This window comes from Hyla sarda, chromosome 13 (assembly GCF_029499605.1).
Source record: "Hyla sarda isolate aHylSar1 chromosome 13, aHylSar1.hap1, whole genome shotgun sequence".
NCBI classification, from domain to species: domain Eukaryota; kingdom Metazoa; phylum Chordata; class Amphibia; order Anura; family Hylidae; genus Hyla; species Hyla sarda.
Window position 1 is genome coordinate 41,662,775 of NC_079201.1, and position 16,745 is coordinate 41,679,519.

At 41.5% G+C, this 16,745-nt stretch overlaps 3 protein-coding genes across 21 annotated transcripts in view; 1 reads left to right on the forward strand and 2 right to left on the reverse strand.

The window, feature by feature from the left end:
* The window catches only part of SLC25A19 (solute carrier family 25 member 19), a 203,849-nt gene extending 187,212 nt beyond the window's left edge, over positions 1 to 16,637 (reverse strand). Inside the window, exon 1 of the mRNA XM_056550273.1 lies at positions 16,599 to 16,637. Coding sequence (XP_056406248.1) covers positions 16,599 to 16,636 — 38 coding nt within the window. The 5' untranslated portion in view covers position 16,637. The remainder of the gene's footprint in view (positions 1 to 16,598) is intronic.
* On the reverse strand, positions 2,598 to 8,810 carry LOC130297614 (uncharacterized). Of its 8 annotated transcripts, none has more exons than XR_008849631.1 (6): positions 6,891 to 8,810; positions 6,611 to 6,790; positions 5,408 to 5,494; positions 5,217 to 5,324; positions 4,683 to 4,815; positions 2,598 to 4,335 (listed from the first exon to the last, which is right to left on the reverse strand). XR_008849631.1 is itself a non-coding variant. In XM_056550289.1 (2 exons), exons 1-2 carry the CDS (start codon positions 7,620 to 7,622, stop codon positions 6,785 to 6,787), a joined length of 762 nt encoding a protein of 253 aa, XP_056406264.1. In that variant the 5' UTR covers positions 7,623 to 8,810; the 3' UTR covers positions 6,134 to 6,784. The 8 variants fall into 8 exon arrangements, 1 of the variants encoding a protein (XP_056406264.1); XR_008849627.1 differs by adding an exon at positions 5,876 to 6,038 and having other exon boundaries at positions 5,217 to 5,639; XR_008849628.1 differs by having other exon boundaries at positions 5,408 to 6,038.
* LOC130297613 (uncharacterized) lies at positions 9,940 to 14,727 on the forward strand. Of its 12 annotated transcripts, none has more exons than XR_008849623.1 (6): positions 9,940 to 10,751; positions 10,852 to 11,031; positions 11,604 to 12,234; positions 12,318 to 12,425; positions 12,827 to 12,959; positions 13,307 to 14,727. XR_008849623.1 is itself a non-coding variant. In XM_056550286.1 (6 exons), exons 4-6 carry the CDS (start codon positions 12,106 to 12,108, stop codon positions 13,400 to 13,402), a joined length of 549 nt encoding a protein of 182 aa, XP_056406261.1. In that variant the 5' UTR covers positions 9,940 to 10,751; positions 10,852 to 11,031; positions 11,549 to 11,766; positions 12,003 to 12,105; the 3' UTR covers positions 13,403 to 14,727. The 12 variants fall into 12 exon arrangements, 5 of the variants coding, with proteins under 5 accessions (XP_056406261.1, XP_056406260.1, XP_056406262.1 ...); XR_008849625.1 differs by having other exon boundaries at positions 12,148 to 12,234; XM_056550286.1 differs by having other exon boundaries at positions 11,549 to 11,766; positions 12,003 to 12,425.
* Positions 16,638 to 16,745: the final 108 nt, after the last annotated feature.

The window sequence follows — 16,745 nt, forward strand, 5'->3', positions numbered from 1 at the left end:
AATGGAGCAGCAGATCTCCAATCGGACAGAAAAGAGTCAGGTAGGGACCCTCCTCCTGTCCTGTCAGCTGTTCGGGACATCGCGATTTCACTGCGGAGGTCCCGAACAGCATGACTGAGCTGCTGGGAACGGTTTAACTTTCATTTTAGATGCGACGATCAACTTTGATCGCCGCATCTAAGGGGCAAAGGGGGGGCATCACAGAGATAAATGATGTCCAGCATTAGACACAGGTCCTAGCAGCTGATAGTCGCCGGGACCACTCAGCTAGGACACGGGGTCAGCCCGTGAGCCACGTCATAGAAGGGGAGCAGGCGCAGGGCGTACACGTAGGCCCTTTGTCCTTAAGAGGTTAAACTACACATATGCACTAGACTAACAACAATGCATAAAACTGAACGAGCGGGCACTCACCAATTCTGTGGCAACTCCGTATTCACATTTAGTATTGGCGGGAAAGCTGGCAAGGACTTGCAGGGGGTGCTCAGAAGCAAACAACCGCTTTTGTGCACTTCTTTCGGCCACATTCGCGTTACTGTGCTCATGTGCTTAAAAAAAGGGCTGAACTATCACCATGGGAATGTGTAAACCCCTGCAAGTCCTTGCCAGCCTCCCTGCAATACCAAATCTGAATACCGAGTTGTCACGGAATTGGTAAGTGCCCGCTTGTCCAGTCATGCATTGTTGCAGATATCGTGGTTTCTTTAGTAAAGCGGAGCACCTCCAGTGTAAGCTACGGTGAAGGTAGCTTCGGCGTCAGCTGGTTACACTGATTCAGAGCCCCCAGTATTAGTTGACCCTGTGCCCTCAGTTTGGTTTTGCATATTATTGATACACTAGACTAACTTTATTTAATGTCACTAAAAATGTTGTTATCTCCAATCCACAGGATAGGGGGGGAAAAAGCTGATCGCGGGGGGGGGGGCGGTTGGCTGAAACCCCAGCTCTCAGTAAGAGTGCATGCTGTGGACGGCATGCAATATATTTATTTGTATAGAGTGCACTTCCAAAGCTGCGCTCACTTTTCTGCTGTTATGACACCCACTTTGCTGGTACTGTAATATGCTGCAGATTTTCTATCTGTAAAAGTTCAGATGGAAAAAATTTGCAGCAGATTTTCAGTCAGTAAACATATACATACAGTATGTAGAAGTATATAGTATCATGTATGTCTATAGATGCCATATATAAGGGTATATACCATCATGAATGTCTATAGATACAGTATATAGGGGTGTATAGTATCATGTATGTCTATAGATATAGTTAATTAGTTAACAGAGGTGTAAAGTAGAATGTATTCATAGACATACATGACACTTTGTACTACTATATACTAGCAACAAGAGGCAGTGGGCAAAATACATCTGTCAATGAGCAAAAGGCACCTGGCAGCAGGAGGCAGTGGGCATGAGACATCTGGCAGCGAGCAAGAGGCATCTGGCAGGAAGCAAGAGGCATCTGGCAGTGAGAGGCAGTGGGAAAGAGACATCTAAATTTTACTTGAAATGTTCAAAGTTTTGGAAATTTGAAAAGTAAATTTTTTCTTTGTGCGCTGTGCAAGGTTTGCAGAAACTTGGAGGTGGTAGAACATAGGACCCCCCCCCCCCTAAAATGACCCCATTTTAAAAACTAGACCCCTCAAGGTATTTACTAGGGGGCAGGGACGTGCACAGACATTTTGAAGGGCAGGGGCTCAAGTAAAAAAAGAGGGCACTTTTCATAGTTTAAAAAACGTCTGCCAGACTTAATGGGCAGATGTGCTGCTGCCCAGGGACACAGTGGACTCCCGCTGGGCCTCCTCGACATTCCTAGCCCCCATAAAGGTTGGTGTTTTTGTAAAATCGAGTCAAGAACAGTTTCTATGAAGGTCTGCCATGTGTATATACACTTTGGCTGTGCTACCAGTCTTATTTACAGAAAACATGTGACAGCTGCCCTATAATATACTGTATTATAGAGGAGATTCATCAAAACCTGTGCAGAGAAAGAGTGGTGCAGTCGCCCATAGCAACCAATCAGATCGTTTTGCAGAAGGATTTTCCTCTGCAAAGGTTTTAATAAATCTCCCCCTATATGCCCCACCTGATCTCTATATGACAGAACCCATCCCCAATCACCCATCACCAATCACCCACCACCCATCCCCAATCGCCCATTCCCAATCACCCAGCACCAATCACCCAGCACCCATCCCCAATCCCCTAGCACCAATCACCCAGCACCCATCACCCATCCCCAATCACCCAGCACCAATCACCTAGCACCCATCCCCAATCACCCATCACCCATCCCCATCACCCAGCACCAATCACCCATCCCCCAGCACCAATCACCCATCACCCATCCCCAATCACGCAGCACCAATCTCCCATCACCCATCCCCAATCACCCATCCCCAATCACCCATCCCCAATCACCCATCCCCAATCACCCAGCACCAATCACCCAGCACCAATCACCCAGCACCAATAACCCAGCACCCACCTTATGCAGGAATCTCCACACAGCTCTGGTTCTTACACTGAAGAGATGGACACCACACAAATATATGCTTACAGTCTACAATATACTAGAGTTAATAAATCCAAAGAAAGGGCAAAATAATACCAGTATATTTAAAGTCGAGTGTGTTGATGACTAAAAATAAATCCTATATACACACTGGAACACCAATTTTATACACAAATAGAAAACTTTATTGAGAACATCATTTAGTAAAAACAATTAAAAGGGACAGTATAGCCAGACAAAAAAGGAGTTGATAAGGCAGGTAATATATTATTGGTTAGTATGGCTACAAAGGTGCAAAATATGACATAGTTATTCTTAACTATACAGTAGAGCCACCAGTATAACAATAATTATAAGTTACACATCACAGTCCTATAAAGAATTGCACCACAAAGCAAACCTAACCTAGAAAAGAAGGTCACTGCATATATAGCCTCCAGCGAGTGGTCAGGAGAAAGGGGAAAGGAAAGTAAAGATGTGCAGTTAAAGCACAGTGGATAAGCATACCCAGAGAACTTCCCCACTCACAGAGCACAGGCTGGAAGACATAGACAGTGTACCTACCTACACAACACCAGTACCCCAACGTCGTTTCGCCGTTTGGCTTCCTCAGGGAGTATGACCTAGTCTAGTTTGTGGGGGTATATATACAACATACCAACCAATAGGGATCTATAGGTAAATAATTACAATATAGTTCACCTGGATCGGTGACATGGTCCCGATATCTGGCGCCATCTTGGTGCGCATCGCGCGTGCGCGATGACAAGGTGCGTCCACCATCGTCATCCCGCGAGACAGAGGGAATAACCCGCGCACGCGCGGTGCGCACCAAGAATAAAGGTATTAGGATCCGAAAAAGACACGCGCGGATATAAAAGCATATCGTGCCTGAAATAATCAGGTAGTGGAAGATGGAGAAGAGAGGCGCCATTAAAAACAAAAAAATAGAGAAAAAGAGAATAAGAAAATACAGAGGACAAAGCTCGGAAGGGAGCGCACCGTGTATGTATGCATGTGTCAGATTACAAGATATATCAAGGCCGCTCATAGAGTGGAGGCAGTGCAGCGGTCAGGCATGTACACACACCAACCCCGTAGGGGGTTCAATCCCCATTGCAGGGAAAAAAATATTTTTTGAAAATAATATATATACTTTTCATGTTTTTCATTAATTATAATAGAATAGTGAAAAGTGCCACAAAAGTGCAAGTGAATAAAAGTGAGACATGCAGAGGAAAATGAGAGAAAAAGTGAAAAAAACAGTGCAAAAAAGGTGACACATACAAAATAATGAACCTAATGTTGTAGTGTTGCTGACTGAATTCTTCGCTAAAAAAAGCGAAATAAGGGGGGTTAAAGTGATAAGTGTGTATAAGTGAAGATATGTGATTTATTAAAGTGTATAGTGAATGCTTGACGTATATAAAAGTAGTTTATAAAGTAGATACAAATAGTATATGTGCGGACTTGGGTGTTAGTGATGTTGAATGGGAAAAGTGATGTACCCCATAGCCTATCGTGTACTAGAGGTGAATGAACAATATAAACATTTATTATGTATAAGAATTAGATAATTAGTGGCTGTATGTATATATGTCGAAGTGTATCAGACAAAACAACTGTTAATCAACACCTCCAAAGACAGAGGAATATATATCAATAATTTTATTCAACAATACTATGTATAGCAATAATTCCTATAATACCCGATTACTGGTGGCTCTACTCAATAAAGTGACAAGTGCTTTGCTGCTGATGGTCATCAATGCTCTCTTCAAATTTCCAGACTCTTTTGGATACGAGACCAATTTTGAAACCCTATAAGATGTAAAAAAATGTATATGTATATATAATGAAAAGGAAAAAGAAACCAGAAAAAATTAAAAAAAGGTAGGGAAAAATTCTTAAAATTTTTAAAAAAATATATGATTAGGACCACAAAACTAAAAGAGGATCAGGTAGCAATAACTAGTATTGATGAAAAGGATAGTAGAGAATTATACTATCACAAAAAATCACAGATATGGGGCAAAACTATTATATTCATTGAGGCCAAAAGGAGTAGTGGTTCTCAATTTATAGATCCACATAGTTTCCTTCTGTGCCAAAGTCTTTCTCCAATTCCCCCCCCTTGGTCCAGGTACCACTCTATCAATGCCTCTCACCTTGAAGAGGGTACTGTTGCAATCATGGTACTGACGAAAGTGGCGGGGTATGGTTTTTAGCTTCTGTAGATCTATTTCCTCCTTGGCTGCTTCAATTCCTAGGACATGTTCCCGTATTCTCCGACGGAATTCCCTGCAGGTAAGTCCAACATAAATCATGTTACAAGGACAGGTGGCGTAGTAGATCACTCCTGTGGTAATACAAGTAATAGGGTGTGTAATCACATATCTCTTGTCTGTACTCGAATTCCAAAATTCATTAGTGGTTTCTACATTTGGACAGGCTACACACCCCCCACAGGGTTTGCAGCCCCATTTTGGTCCTTTTGACCCAAACAATCGCCGCACTGTTTGTCCTCTATGATGGCTGTGGACCAGCATATCTCTGAGGTTCCTTGATCTCCGGTAAGTGATTGAAGGCTTATGTGATATATATTGAGACAGTATCGGGTCCATTTGTAAAATTGACCAGTGTTTACATAGGGCTCTTTGTAATTGACGCCACCTGGTGTTGTAAGTAGATATATATCTTACCTGGTCATTTCCCTTTTTCTTTTTGGACTGGGTAAGCAGATTGCCTCGTAGTGTATCCTTAGCTCGTGCATAGCCTCTGGTGATATCCCTTTCATGATATCCCCGTTCCTGAAAGCGTAGAGATAGATCATTAGCCTGTTTTTCAAAGTGTTCATCCGTGGAACAAATCCGTCGGATTCGCAGGAACTGACCTGTCGGGATATTGGAGACAAGTGCATGGGGGTGAGAAGAGGAAGCGTGAAGAAGAGTATTGGTAGAGGTTTTTTTGCGATACACATCTGTTGAGATATACCCATCTTGGTCAACATCAAACAATACATCCAGGAACTCCATTTTCGACCTCCCCCATTTATAGGTCAATTTTATGTTTAGTTCATTAGTGTTCAGATATGTCATAAATGTGGACAACTCTTCTGCCGTGCCCTGCCAGACAAAGAGAATGTCATCTATATAGCGGCCCCACTGTAGAACTTTTTCAATATGGGGGGCGGGTTCAGTCATGAATATGGTCCTCTCCCACAGCCCCAGGAAAAGGTTGGCGTATGAGGGCGCACAGGCCGCCCCCATCGCCGTTCCCTGGAGCTGTAGGAAGACCACATCCCTGAACAAAAAGAAGTTATGCATTAATGCGAACTGAAGAAGTTGTAAAATGAACTCACTCAGTTCTGGATCTAAATCCGACATCATAAGGTAAAATTGGGTTGCCGCCAATCCATCCGTGTGTCTGATTGATGTATACAGAGCTTCCACATCACAGGTGACCAGAAGGGTTTCGTTGTCCAATTGAACATCGTCCATTCTTTTTAGGATATCTGTGGTATCCTTGACATGAGATGGTAGAGACTCAACAAGGGGTTTTAGAAAGTGGTCCACATATCTGCAAATGGGTTCACAAAGAGAATTATTGCCAGAGACAATTGGACGCCCAGGTGGATTTTCCAACTGCTTGTGTATTTTGGGTAAAAGATATAATGTCGCAGTGGTAGGGTTCTCTGGCAGTAAGCTCTCTAGTTGTTTTTTCGTAATGAGGTTGCTCTCAAATGCATAATTCAATATATTCGACAGTTCCTCTGTAAATTTTTGCATGGGATTAAATGTCAGGCGTTTATAACAAAGAGAATCTCTCAGCTGCCTCTGTGCCTCACGTTCATACATGGATCTAGGCCATAGGACGACATTGCCCCCTTTGTCCGAGGGTTTGATTACAATGTCGTCCATTTGACCCAGCTCCATTAATGCCCTTCTTTGTGCGGGTGTCAGATTGTCGCCTTTACGGTTGTTGGGAATTTTTTCAAGCTCAGCGGTTACCAGCCTGACAAAAATATCCACACTAGGGCATATTGTCAGTTGAGGGAAATTAGTGGAAGACGTAAGAACATGTTTAGGGAACTTACCCGTATTTGATGTATCCTGTTCTTCTAGGAGATCTTGAAGAGCTTGTAGTGCCTCAGTTTCTGCGATCGTATTGGGAGATGCTGGTGCCTGAGCTGAAGATAAAGGTGCTTGTATAGGGGAGGGATGAAACAGTTTCTTAAAGATTAATTTCCGTGCGAATAATTGCAGATCTTTTACCGCTGTGAAGCAATCAAAAGAGGCAGCTGGTGAGAAAGTTAAACCTAAGCTTAGGACCTGTTCCTGTTCAGGAGTTAAGGTATGTTTAGACAGGTTAATTACCTTACGGTTAGTATCGTTGCTCCTGGTGTTGACTCTCTCCTGCCTTTCATTTCTTGTGTTTGCTTTGTTGCGGTAGTTGCGTCGTCTCCCATCATATTGTGCATTTCTCGCAGAGGACCTGGATGACGCCACAGATTCCACTCCTGTGGAAACGGATGATGAGACTGAAGGTGATCTTTGTCGTCTCTCCACTGGACCCCGTTTCCACTTATACACCTTGTTATTAGAGAAGTCATTAGAGTCTCTTAAGAATTTTTTTGATTTTGTAGCCTTAATTTGTTTTTCCCAGATGGTTTGGGATTCCTCCAAGTCTTGCTTGAATGATGGGTAGTCATTATTTGGCAGGATGGCAGCAATATCTGTCTCTGTCTTCTCAATTTGTATACCTAGCTCCATGAGTACCTGTGTATTATGTTCCATGATGATCATCATGAGTGTCCTGGAACAAGTATTGCATGCCTCTTCCCACTTCTTAACATAGACTTCTTGGTCAAGGCCAAAAGAGGGAAAAATCTGTACTCGTAGTCCTCGAGGTATTAGATGTTTATGTAGGTAGTTCTCCAAAGAGGCCCGGTTCCACCAGGTCTTCATCTGTCGGTGTGATAGATTCCTTAGAGATTGTTTCAGTTCTCTAATATTGCACTGATCCGGATCATTACTGGCTATCGCTGTCCCAGAGAATAAAAGATTAGCCTGCTCCAACCAAGAAGCTTCCTTAGCCCGAAAGTCCATGATGGACAAACCTTCTGTAAAGATACAGGAAATCAATAATAAATCCAAAGAAAGGGCAAAATAATACCAGTATATTTAAAGTCGAGTGTGTTGATGACTAAAAATAAATCCTATATACACACTGGAACACCAATTTTATACACAAATAGAAAACTTTATTGAGAACATCATTTAGTAAAAACAATTAAAAGGGACAGTATAGCCAGACAAAAAAGGAGTTGATAAGGCAGGTAATATATTATTGGTTAGTATGGCTACAAAGGTGCAAAATATGACATAGTTATTCTTAACTATACAGTAGAGCCACCAGTATAACAATAATTATAAGTTACACATCACAGTCCTATAAAGAATTGCACCACAAAGCAAACCTAACCTAGAAAAGAAGGTCACTGCATATATAGCCTCCAGCGAGTGGTCAGGAGAAAGGGGAAAGGAAAGTAAAGATGTGCAGTTAAAGCACAGTGGATAAGCATACCCAGAGAACTTCCCCACTCACAGAGCACAGGCTGGAAGACATAGACAGTGTACCTACCTACACAACACCAGTACCCCAACGTCGTTTCGCCGTTTGGCTTCCTCAGGGAGTATGACCTAGTCTAGTTTGTGGGGGTATATATACAACATACCAACCAATAGGGATCTATAGGTAAATAATTACAATATAGTTCACCTGGATCGGTGACATGGTCCCGATATCTGGCGCCATCTTGGTGCGCATCGCGCGTGCGCGATGACAAGGTGCGTCCACCATCGTCATCCCGCGAGACAGAGGGAATAACCCGCGCACGCGCGGTGCGCACCAAGAATAAAGGTATTAGGATCCGAAAAAGACACGCGCGGATATAAAAGCATATCGTGCCTGAAATAATCAGGTAGTGGAAGATGGAGAAGAGAGGCGCCATTAAAAACAAAAAAATAGAGAAAAAGAGAATAAGAAAATACAGAGGACAAAGCTCGGAAGGGAGCGCACCGTGTATGTATGCATGTGTCAGATTACAAGATATATCAAGGCCGCTCATAGAGTGGAGGCAGTGCAGCGGTCAGGCATGTACACACACCAACCCCGTAGGGGGTTCAATCCCCATTGCAGGGAAAAAAATATTTTTTGAAAATAATATATATACTTTTCATGTTTTTCATTAATTATAATAGAATAGTGAAAAGTGCCACAAAAGTGCAAGTGAATAAAAGTGAGACTCACTTTTATTCACTTGCACTTTTGTGGCACTTTTCACTATTCTATTATAATTAATGAAAAACATGAAAAGTATATATATTATTTTCAAAAAATATTTTTTTCCCTGCAATGGGGATTGAACCCCCTACGGGGTTGGTGTGTGTACATGCCTGACCGCTGCACTGCCTCCACTCTATGAGCGGCCTTGATATATCTTGTAATCTGACACATGCATACATACACGGTGCGCTCCCTTCCGAGCTTTGTCCTCTGTATTTTCTTATTCTCTTTTTCTCTATTTTTTTGTTTTTAATGGCGCCTCTCTTCTCCATCTTCCACTACCTGATTATTTCAGGCACGATATGCTTTTATATCCGCGCGTGTCTTTTTCGGATCCTAATACCTTTATTCTTGGTGCGCACCGCGCGTGCGCGGGTTATTCCCTCTGTCTCGCGGGATGACGATGGTGGACGCACCTTGTCATCGCGCACGCGCGATGCGCACCAAGATGGCGCCAGATATCGGGACCATGTCACCGATCCAGGTGAACTATATTGTAATTATTTACCTATAGATCCCTATTGGTTGGTATGTTGTATATATACCCCCACAAACTAGACTAGGTCATACTCCCTGAGGAAGCCAAACGGCGAAACGACGTTGGGGTACTGGTGTTGTGTAGGTAGGTACACTGTCTATGTCTTCCAGCCTGTGCTCTGTGAGTGGGGAAGTTCTCTGGGTATGCTTATCCACTGTGCTTTAACTGCACATCTTTACTTTCCTTTCCCCTTTCTCCTGACCACTCGCTGGAGGCTATATATGCAGTGACCTTCTTTTCTAGGTTAGGTTTGCTTTGTGGTGCAATTCTTTATAGGACTGTGATGTGTAACTTATAATTATTGTTATACTGGTGGCTCTACTGTATAGTTAAGAATAACTATGTCATATTTTGCACCTTTGTAGCCATACTAACCAATAATATATTACCTGCCTTATCAACTCCTTTTTTGTCTGGCTATACTGTCCCTTTTAATTGTTTTTAATAAATGATGTTCTCAATAAAGTTTTCTATTTGTGTATAAAATTGGTGTTCCAGTGTGTATATAGGATTTATTTTTAGTCATCAACACACTCGACTTTAAATATACTGGTATTATTTTGCCCTTTCTTTGGATTTATTATTGATTTCCTGTATCTTTACAGAAGGTTTGTCCATCATGGACTTTCGGGCTAAGGAAGCTTCTTGGTTGGAGCAGGCTAATCTTTTATTCTCTGGGACAGCGATAGCCAGTAATGATCCGGATCAGTGCAATATTAGAGAACTGAAACAATCTCTAAGGAATCTATCACACCGACAGATGAAGACCTGGTGGAACCGGGCCTCTTTGGAGAACTACCTACATAAACATCTAATACCTCGAGGACTACGAGTACAGATTTTTCCCTCTTTTGGCCTTGACCAAGAAGTCTATGTTAAGAAGTGGGAAGAGGCATGCAATACTTGTTCCAGGACACTCATGATGATCATCATGGAACATAATACACAGGTACTCATGGAGCTAGGTATACAAATTGAGAAGACAGAGACAGATATTGCTGCCATCCTGCCAAATAATGACTACCCATCATTCAAGCAAGACTTGGAGGAATCCCAAACCATCTGGGAAAAACAAATTAAGGCTACAAAATCAAAAAAATTCTTAAGAGACTCTAATGACTTCTCTAATAACAAGGTGTATAAGTGGAAACGGGGTCCAGTGGAGAGACGACAAAGATCACCTTCAGTCTCATCATCCGTTTCCACAGGAGTGGAATCTGTGGCGTCATCCAGGTCCTCTGCGAGAAATGCACAATATGATGGGAGACGACGCAACTACCGCAACAAAGCAAACACAAGAAATGAAAGGCAGGAGAGAGTCAACACCAGGAGCAACGATACTAACCGTAAGGTAATTAACCTGTCTAAACATACCTTAACTCCTGAACAGGAACAGGTCCTAAGCTTAGGTTTAACTTTCTCACCAGCTGCCTCTTTTGATTGCTTCACAGCGGTAAAAGATCTGCAATTATTCGCACGGAAATTAATCTTTAAGAAACTGTTTCATCCCTCCCCTATACAAGCACCTTTATCTTCAGCTCAGGCACCAGCATCTCCCAATACGATCGCAGAAACTGAGGCACTACAAGCTCTTCAAGATCTCCTAGAAGAACAGGATACATCAAATACGGGTAAGTTCCCTAAACATGTTCTTACGTCTTCCACTAATTTCCCTCAACTGACAATATGCCCTAGTGTGGATATTTTTGTCAGGCTGGTAACCGCTGAGCTTGAAAAAATTCCCAACAACCGTAAAGGCGACAATCTGACACCCGCACAAAGAAGGGCATTAATGGAGCTGGGTCAAATGGACGACATTGTAATCAAACCCTCGGACAAAGGGGGCAATGTCGTCCTATGGCCTAGATCCATGTATGAACGTGAGGCACAGAGGCAGCTGAGAGATTCTCTTTGTTATAAACGCCTGACATTTAATCCCATGCAAAAATTTACAGAGGAACTGTCGAATATATTGAATTATGCATTTGAGAGCAACCTCATTACGAAAAAACAACTAGAGAGCTTACTGCCAGAGAACCCTACCACTGCGACATTATATCTTTTACCCAAAATACACAAGCAGTTGGAAAATCCACCTGGGCGTCCAATTGTCTCTGGCAATAATTCTCTTTGTGAACCCATTTGCAGATATGTGGACCACTTTCTAAAACCCCTTGTTGAGTCTCTACCATCTCATGTCAAGGATACCACAGATATCCTAAAAAGAATGGACGATGTTCAATTGGACAACGAAACCCTTCTGGTCACCTGTGATGTGGAAGCTCTGTATACATCAATCAGACACACGGATGGATTGGCGGCAACCCAATTTTACCTTATGATGTCGGATTTAGATCCAGAACTGAGTGAGTTCATTTTACAACTTCTTCAGTTCGCATTAATGCATAACTTCTTTTTGTTCAGGGATGTGGTCTTCCTACAGCTCCAGGGAACGGCGATGGGGGCGGCCTGTGCGCCCTCATACGCCAACCTTTTCCTGGGGCTGTGGGAGAGGACCATATTCATGACTGAACCCGCCCCCCATATTGAAAAAGTTCTACAGTGGGGCCGCTATATAGATGACATTCTCTTTGTCTGGCAGGGCACGGCAGAAGAGTTGTCCACATTTATGACATATCTGAACACTAATGAACTAAACATAAAATTGACCTATAAATGGGGGAGGTCGAAAATGGAGTTCCTGGATGTATTGTTTGATGTTGACCAAGATGGGTATATCTCAACAGATGTGTATCGCAAAAAAACCTCTACCAATACTCTTCTTCACGCTTCCTCTTCTCACCCCCATGCACTTGTCTCCAATATCCCGACAGGTCAGTTCCTGCGAATCCGACGGATTTGTTCCACGGATGAACACTTTGAAAAACAGGCTAATGATCTATCTCTACGCTTTCAGGAACGGGGATATCATGAAAGGGATATCACCAGAGGCTATGCACGAGCTAAGGATACACTACGAGGCAATCTGCTTACCCAGTCCAAAAAGAAAAAGGGAAATGACCAGGTAAGATATATATCTACTTACAACACCAGGTGGCGTCAATTACAAAGAGCCCTATGTAAACACTGGTCAATTTTACAAATGGACCCGATACTGTCTCAATATATATCACATAAGCCTTCAATCACTTACCGGAGATCAAGGAACCTCAGAGATATGCTGGTCCACAGCCATCATAGAGGACAAACAGTGCGGCGATTGTTTGGGTCAAAAGGACCAAAATGGGGCTGCAAACCCTGTGGGGGGTGTGTAGCCTGTCCAAATGTAGAAACCACTAATGAATTTTGGAATTCGAGTACAGACAAGAGATATGTGATTACACACCCTATTACTTGTATTACCACAGGAGTGATCTACTACGCCACCTGTCCTTGTAACATGATTTATGTTGGACTTACCTGCAGGGAATTCCGTCGGAGAATACGGGAACATGTCCTAGGAATTGAAGCAGCCAAGGAGGAAATAGATCTACAGAAGCTAAAAACCATACCCCGCCACTTTCGTCAGTACCATGATTGCAACAGTACCCTCTTCAAGGTGAGAGGCATTGATAGAGTGGTACCTGGACCAAGGGGGGGGAATTGGAGAAAGACTTTGGCACAGAAGGAAACTATGTGGATCTATAAATTGAGAACCACTACTCCTTTTGGCCTCAATGAATATAATAGTTTTGCCCCATATCTGTGATTTTTTGTGATAGTATAATTCTCTACTATCCTTTTCATCAATACTAGTTATTGCTACCTGATCCTCTTTTAGTTTTGTGGTCCTAATCATATATTTTTTTAAAAATTTTAAGAATTTTTCCCTACCTTTTTTTAATTTTTTCTGGTTTCTTTTTCCTTTTCATTATATATACATATACATTTTTTTACATCTTATAGGGTTTCAAAATTGGTCTCGTATCCAAAAGAGTCTGGAAATTTGAAGAGAGCATTGATGACCATCAGCAGCAAAGCACTTGTCACTTTATTGAGTAGAGCCACCAGTAATCGGGTATTATAGGAATTATTGCTATACATAGTATTGTTGAATAAAATTATTGATATATATTCCTCTGTCTTTGGAGGTGTTGATTAACAGTTGTTTTGTCTGATACACTTCGACATATATACATACAGCCACTAATTATCTAATTCTTATACATAATAAATGTTTATATTGTTCATTCACCTCTAGTACACGATAGGCTATGGGGTACATCACTTTTCCCATTCAACATCACTAACACCCAAGTCCGCACATATACTATTTGTATCTACTTTATAAACTACTTTTATATACGTCAAGCATTCACTATACACTTTAATAAATCACATATCTTCACTTATACACACTTATCACTTTAACCCCCCTTATTTCGCTTTTTTTAGCGAAGAATTCAGTCAGCAACACTACAACATTAGGTTCATTATTTTGTATGTGTCACCTTTTTTGCACTGTTTTTTTCACTTTTTCTCTCATTTTCCTCTGCATGTCTCACTTTTATTCACTTGCACTTTTGTGGCACTTTTCACTATTCTATTATAATTAATGAAAAACATGAAAAGTATATATATTATTTTCAAAAAATATTTTTTTCCCTGCAATGGGGATTGAACCCCCTACGGGGTTGGTGTGTGTACATGCCTGACCGCTGCACTGCCTCCACTCTATGAGCGGCCTTGATATATCTTGTAATCTGACACATGCATACATACACGGTGCGCTCCCTTCCGAGCTTTGTCCTCTGTATTTTCTTATTCTCTTTTTCTCTATTTTTTTGTTTTTAATGGCGCCTCTCTTCTCCATCTTCCACTACCTGATTATTTCAGGCACGATATGCTTTTATATCCGCGCGTGTCTTTTTCGGATCCTAATACCTTTATTCTTGGTGCGCACCGCGCGTGCGCGGGTTATTCCCTCTGTCTCGCGGGATGACGATGGTGGACGCACCTTGTCATCGCGCACGCGCGATGCGCACCAAGATGGCGCCAGATATCGGGACCATGTCACCGATCCAGGTGAACTATATTGTAATTATTTACCTATAGATCCCTATTGGTTGGTATGTTGTATATATACCCCCACAAACTAGACTAGGTCATACTCCCTGAGGAAGCCAAACGGCGAAACGACGTTGGGGTACTGGTGTTGTGTAGGTAGGTACACTGTCTATGTCTTCCAGCCTGTGCTCTGTGAGTGGGGAAGTTCTCTGGGTATGCTTATCCACTGTGCTTTAACTGCACATCTTTACTTTCCTTTCCCCTTTCTCCTGACCACTCGCTGGAGGCTATATATGCAGTGACCTTCTTTTCTAGGTTAGGTTTGCTTTGTGGTGCAATTCTTTATAAGACTGTGATGTGTAACTTATAATTATTGTTATACTGGTGGCTCTACTGTATAGTTAAGAATAACTATGTCATATTTTGCACCTTTGTAGCCATACTAACCAATAATATATTACCTGCCTTATCAACTCCTTTTTTGTCTGGCTATACTGTCCCTTTTAATTGTTTTTACTAAATGATGTTCTCAATAAAGTTTTCTATTTGTGTATAAAATTGGTGTTCCAGTGTGCATATAGGATTTATTATTATTATTAATATACTAGAGTTGGCAAAAAAAAAGTATTATAAATATACAAAGACAGCCAGGCATAGCACAGCATACAGGATGGAGGCAGGGAAGCTCCACCTCCATTGCGCACAAGACTGACTTCGCATACTAGCAATGTGGGGCAATACCTAGAAAATGGAAAGACCAATTTTTGTATACATGCACTGTAACCTAGTGTATTGGGTTTAGTGCGAGTAAACAGCCTGTCAGTTTCCCTTTAATTATATACCATACCCCCCCTTAATTCCCTATATACTGTGCCACCATTCATCTATTAATTCCATATATACTGTGCCACCATTCATCTATTAATTCCCTATATACTGTGCCACCATTCATCTATTAATTTCCTATATACTGTGCCACCATTCAGCTATTAATTCCCTATATATTGTGCCACCATTCATCTATTAATTCCCTATATACTGTGCCACCATTAATGAACTATATACTGTGCCACCATTCATCTATAAATTCCCTATATACTGTGCCACCATTAATGAACTATATACTGTGCCACTATTATTTAACTATACTGTGCCACCAATGAGGGTGCGTTCACACGTGCGTATTTTCTGCTGCAAATATGCTGCAGATTTGCTTTAGCAGATTTCTCTTCCCATTGTCAATAGGAAGCAAAATCTGCAGCAAAAATAGGCACATGTGAACGCACCCTAAGGATCTATACACAGTGCCAGCATACATAAAAATATAATGTTCCAATATAATGCAATATATACTGTGCTTCCATAAATTCTCTATATACTGTGCTTACATTCCTCCAATAATTCCCTAATAATGTGCTTCATACAATAAATACAAGCACATAACATAAAGGCACATACAGTACATAGGTAATATACACACATACAAAAAGACACTTTGACACATACATACAGGTACAAATATACATGAAGAAACATAAATACACAGACACACATAGAACATGGAATATATACTAAAAGCTAGCCAATAAGCACATCATACATACAGGTACACACATACAATCACTCACAGATATATATACACATACATAGATTCACTTGCTCATATATACATATATATATACACACACACACATACATACATACATCCATACATGCACACACACACACACACACACACATACATACACATACATATATACATGCATACACATACATACATACACACATATATACATACATAGACATACACACATACATATATACATACACACACATACATACGCACACATACATACACATACATACATACATACACACATATATACATGCATACACACATACATACACATATGCATACACACATACATACACACATATACATACATACACTTGCTCACATATATAGGCATATACATAGAGATAGACACACACACACACTGACATACAATATATACATATATTTACAGTTACTTACAGTAAGGCCCCAGCCATCCCTCTCTGCACATACATAGAGATAGACACACACACACACACACACACACACATATATATATATACATAGCACACACACATATACACACATACACACACACTGAGATACAGTCGCTCACATATATTTACAGTTACTTACAGTAAGGGCTGCATAGACTGGAGTCTGTGGGCGGACATGCTGTGGGCGGGGCTTCTCTCTGCCTCCGCTGCTCCTGTCTCCTCCGTGTGGAGAGAAGCTTAGAAATAGCAGGTAATGACAGGGTGAGTGGCGCCCCCTTGCTGCAGG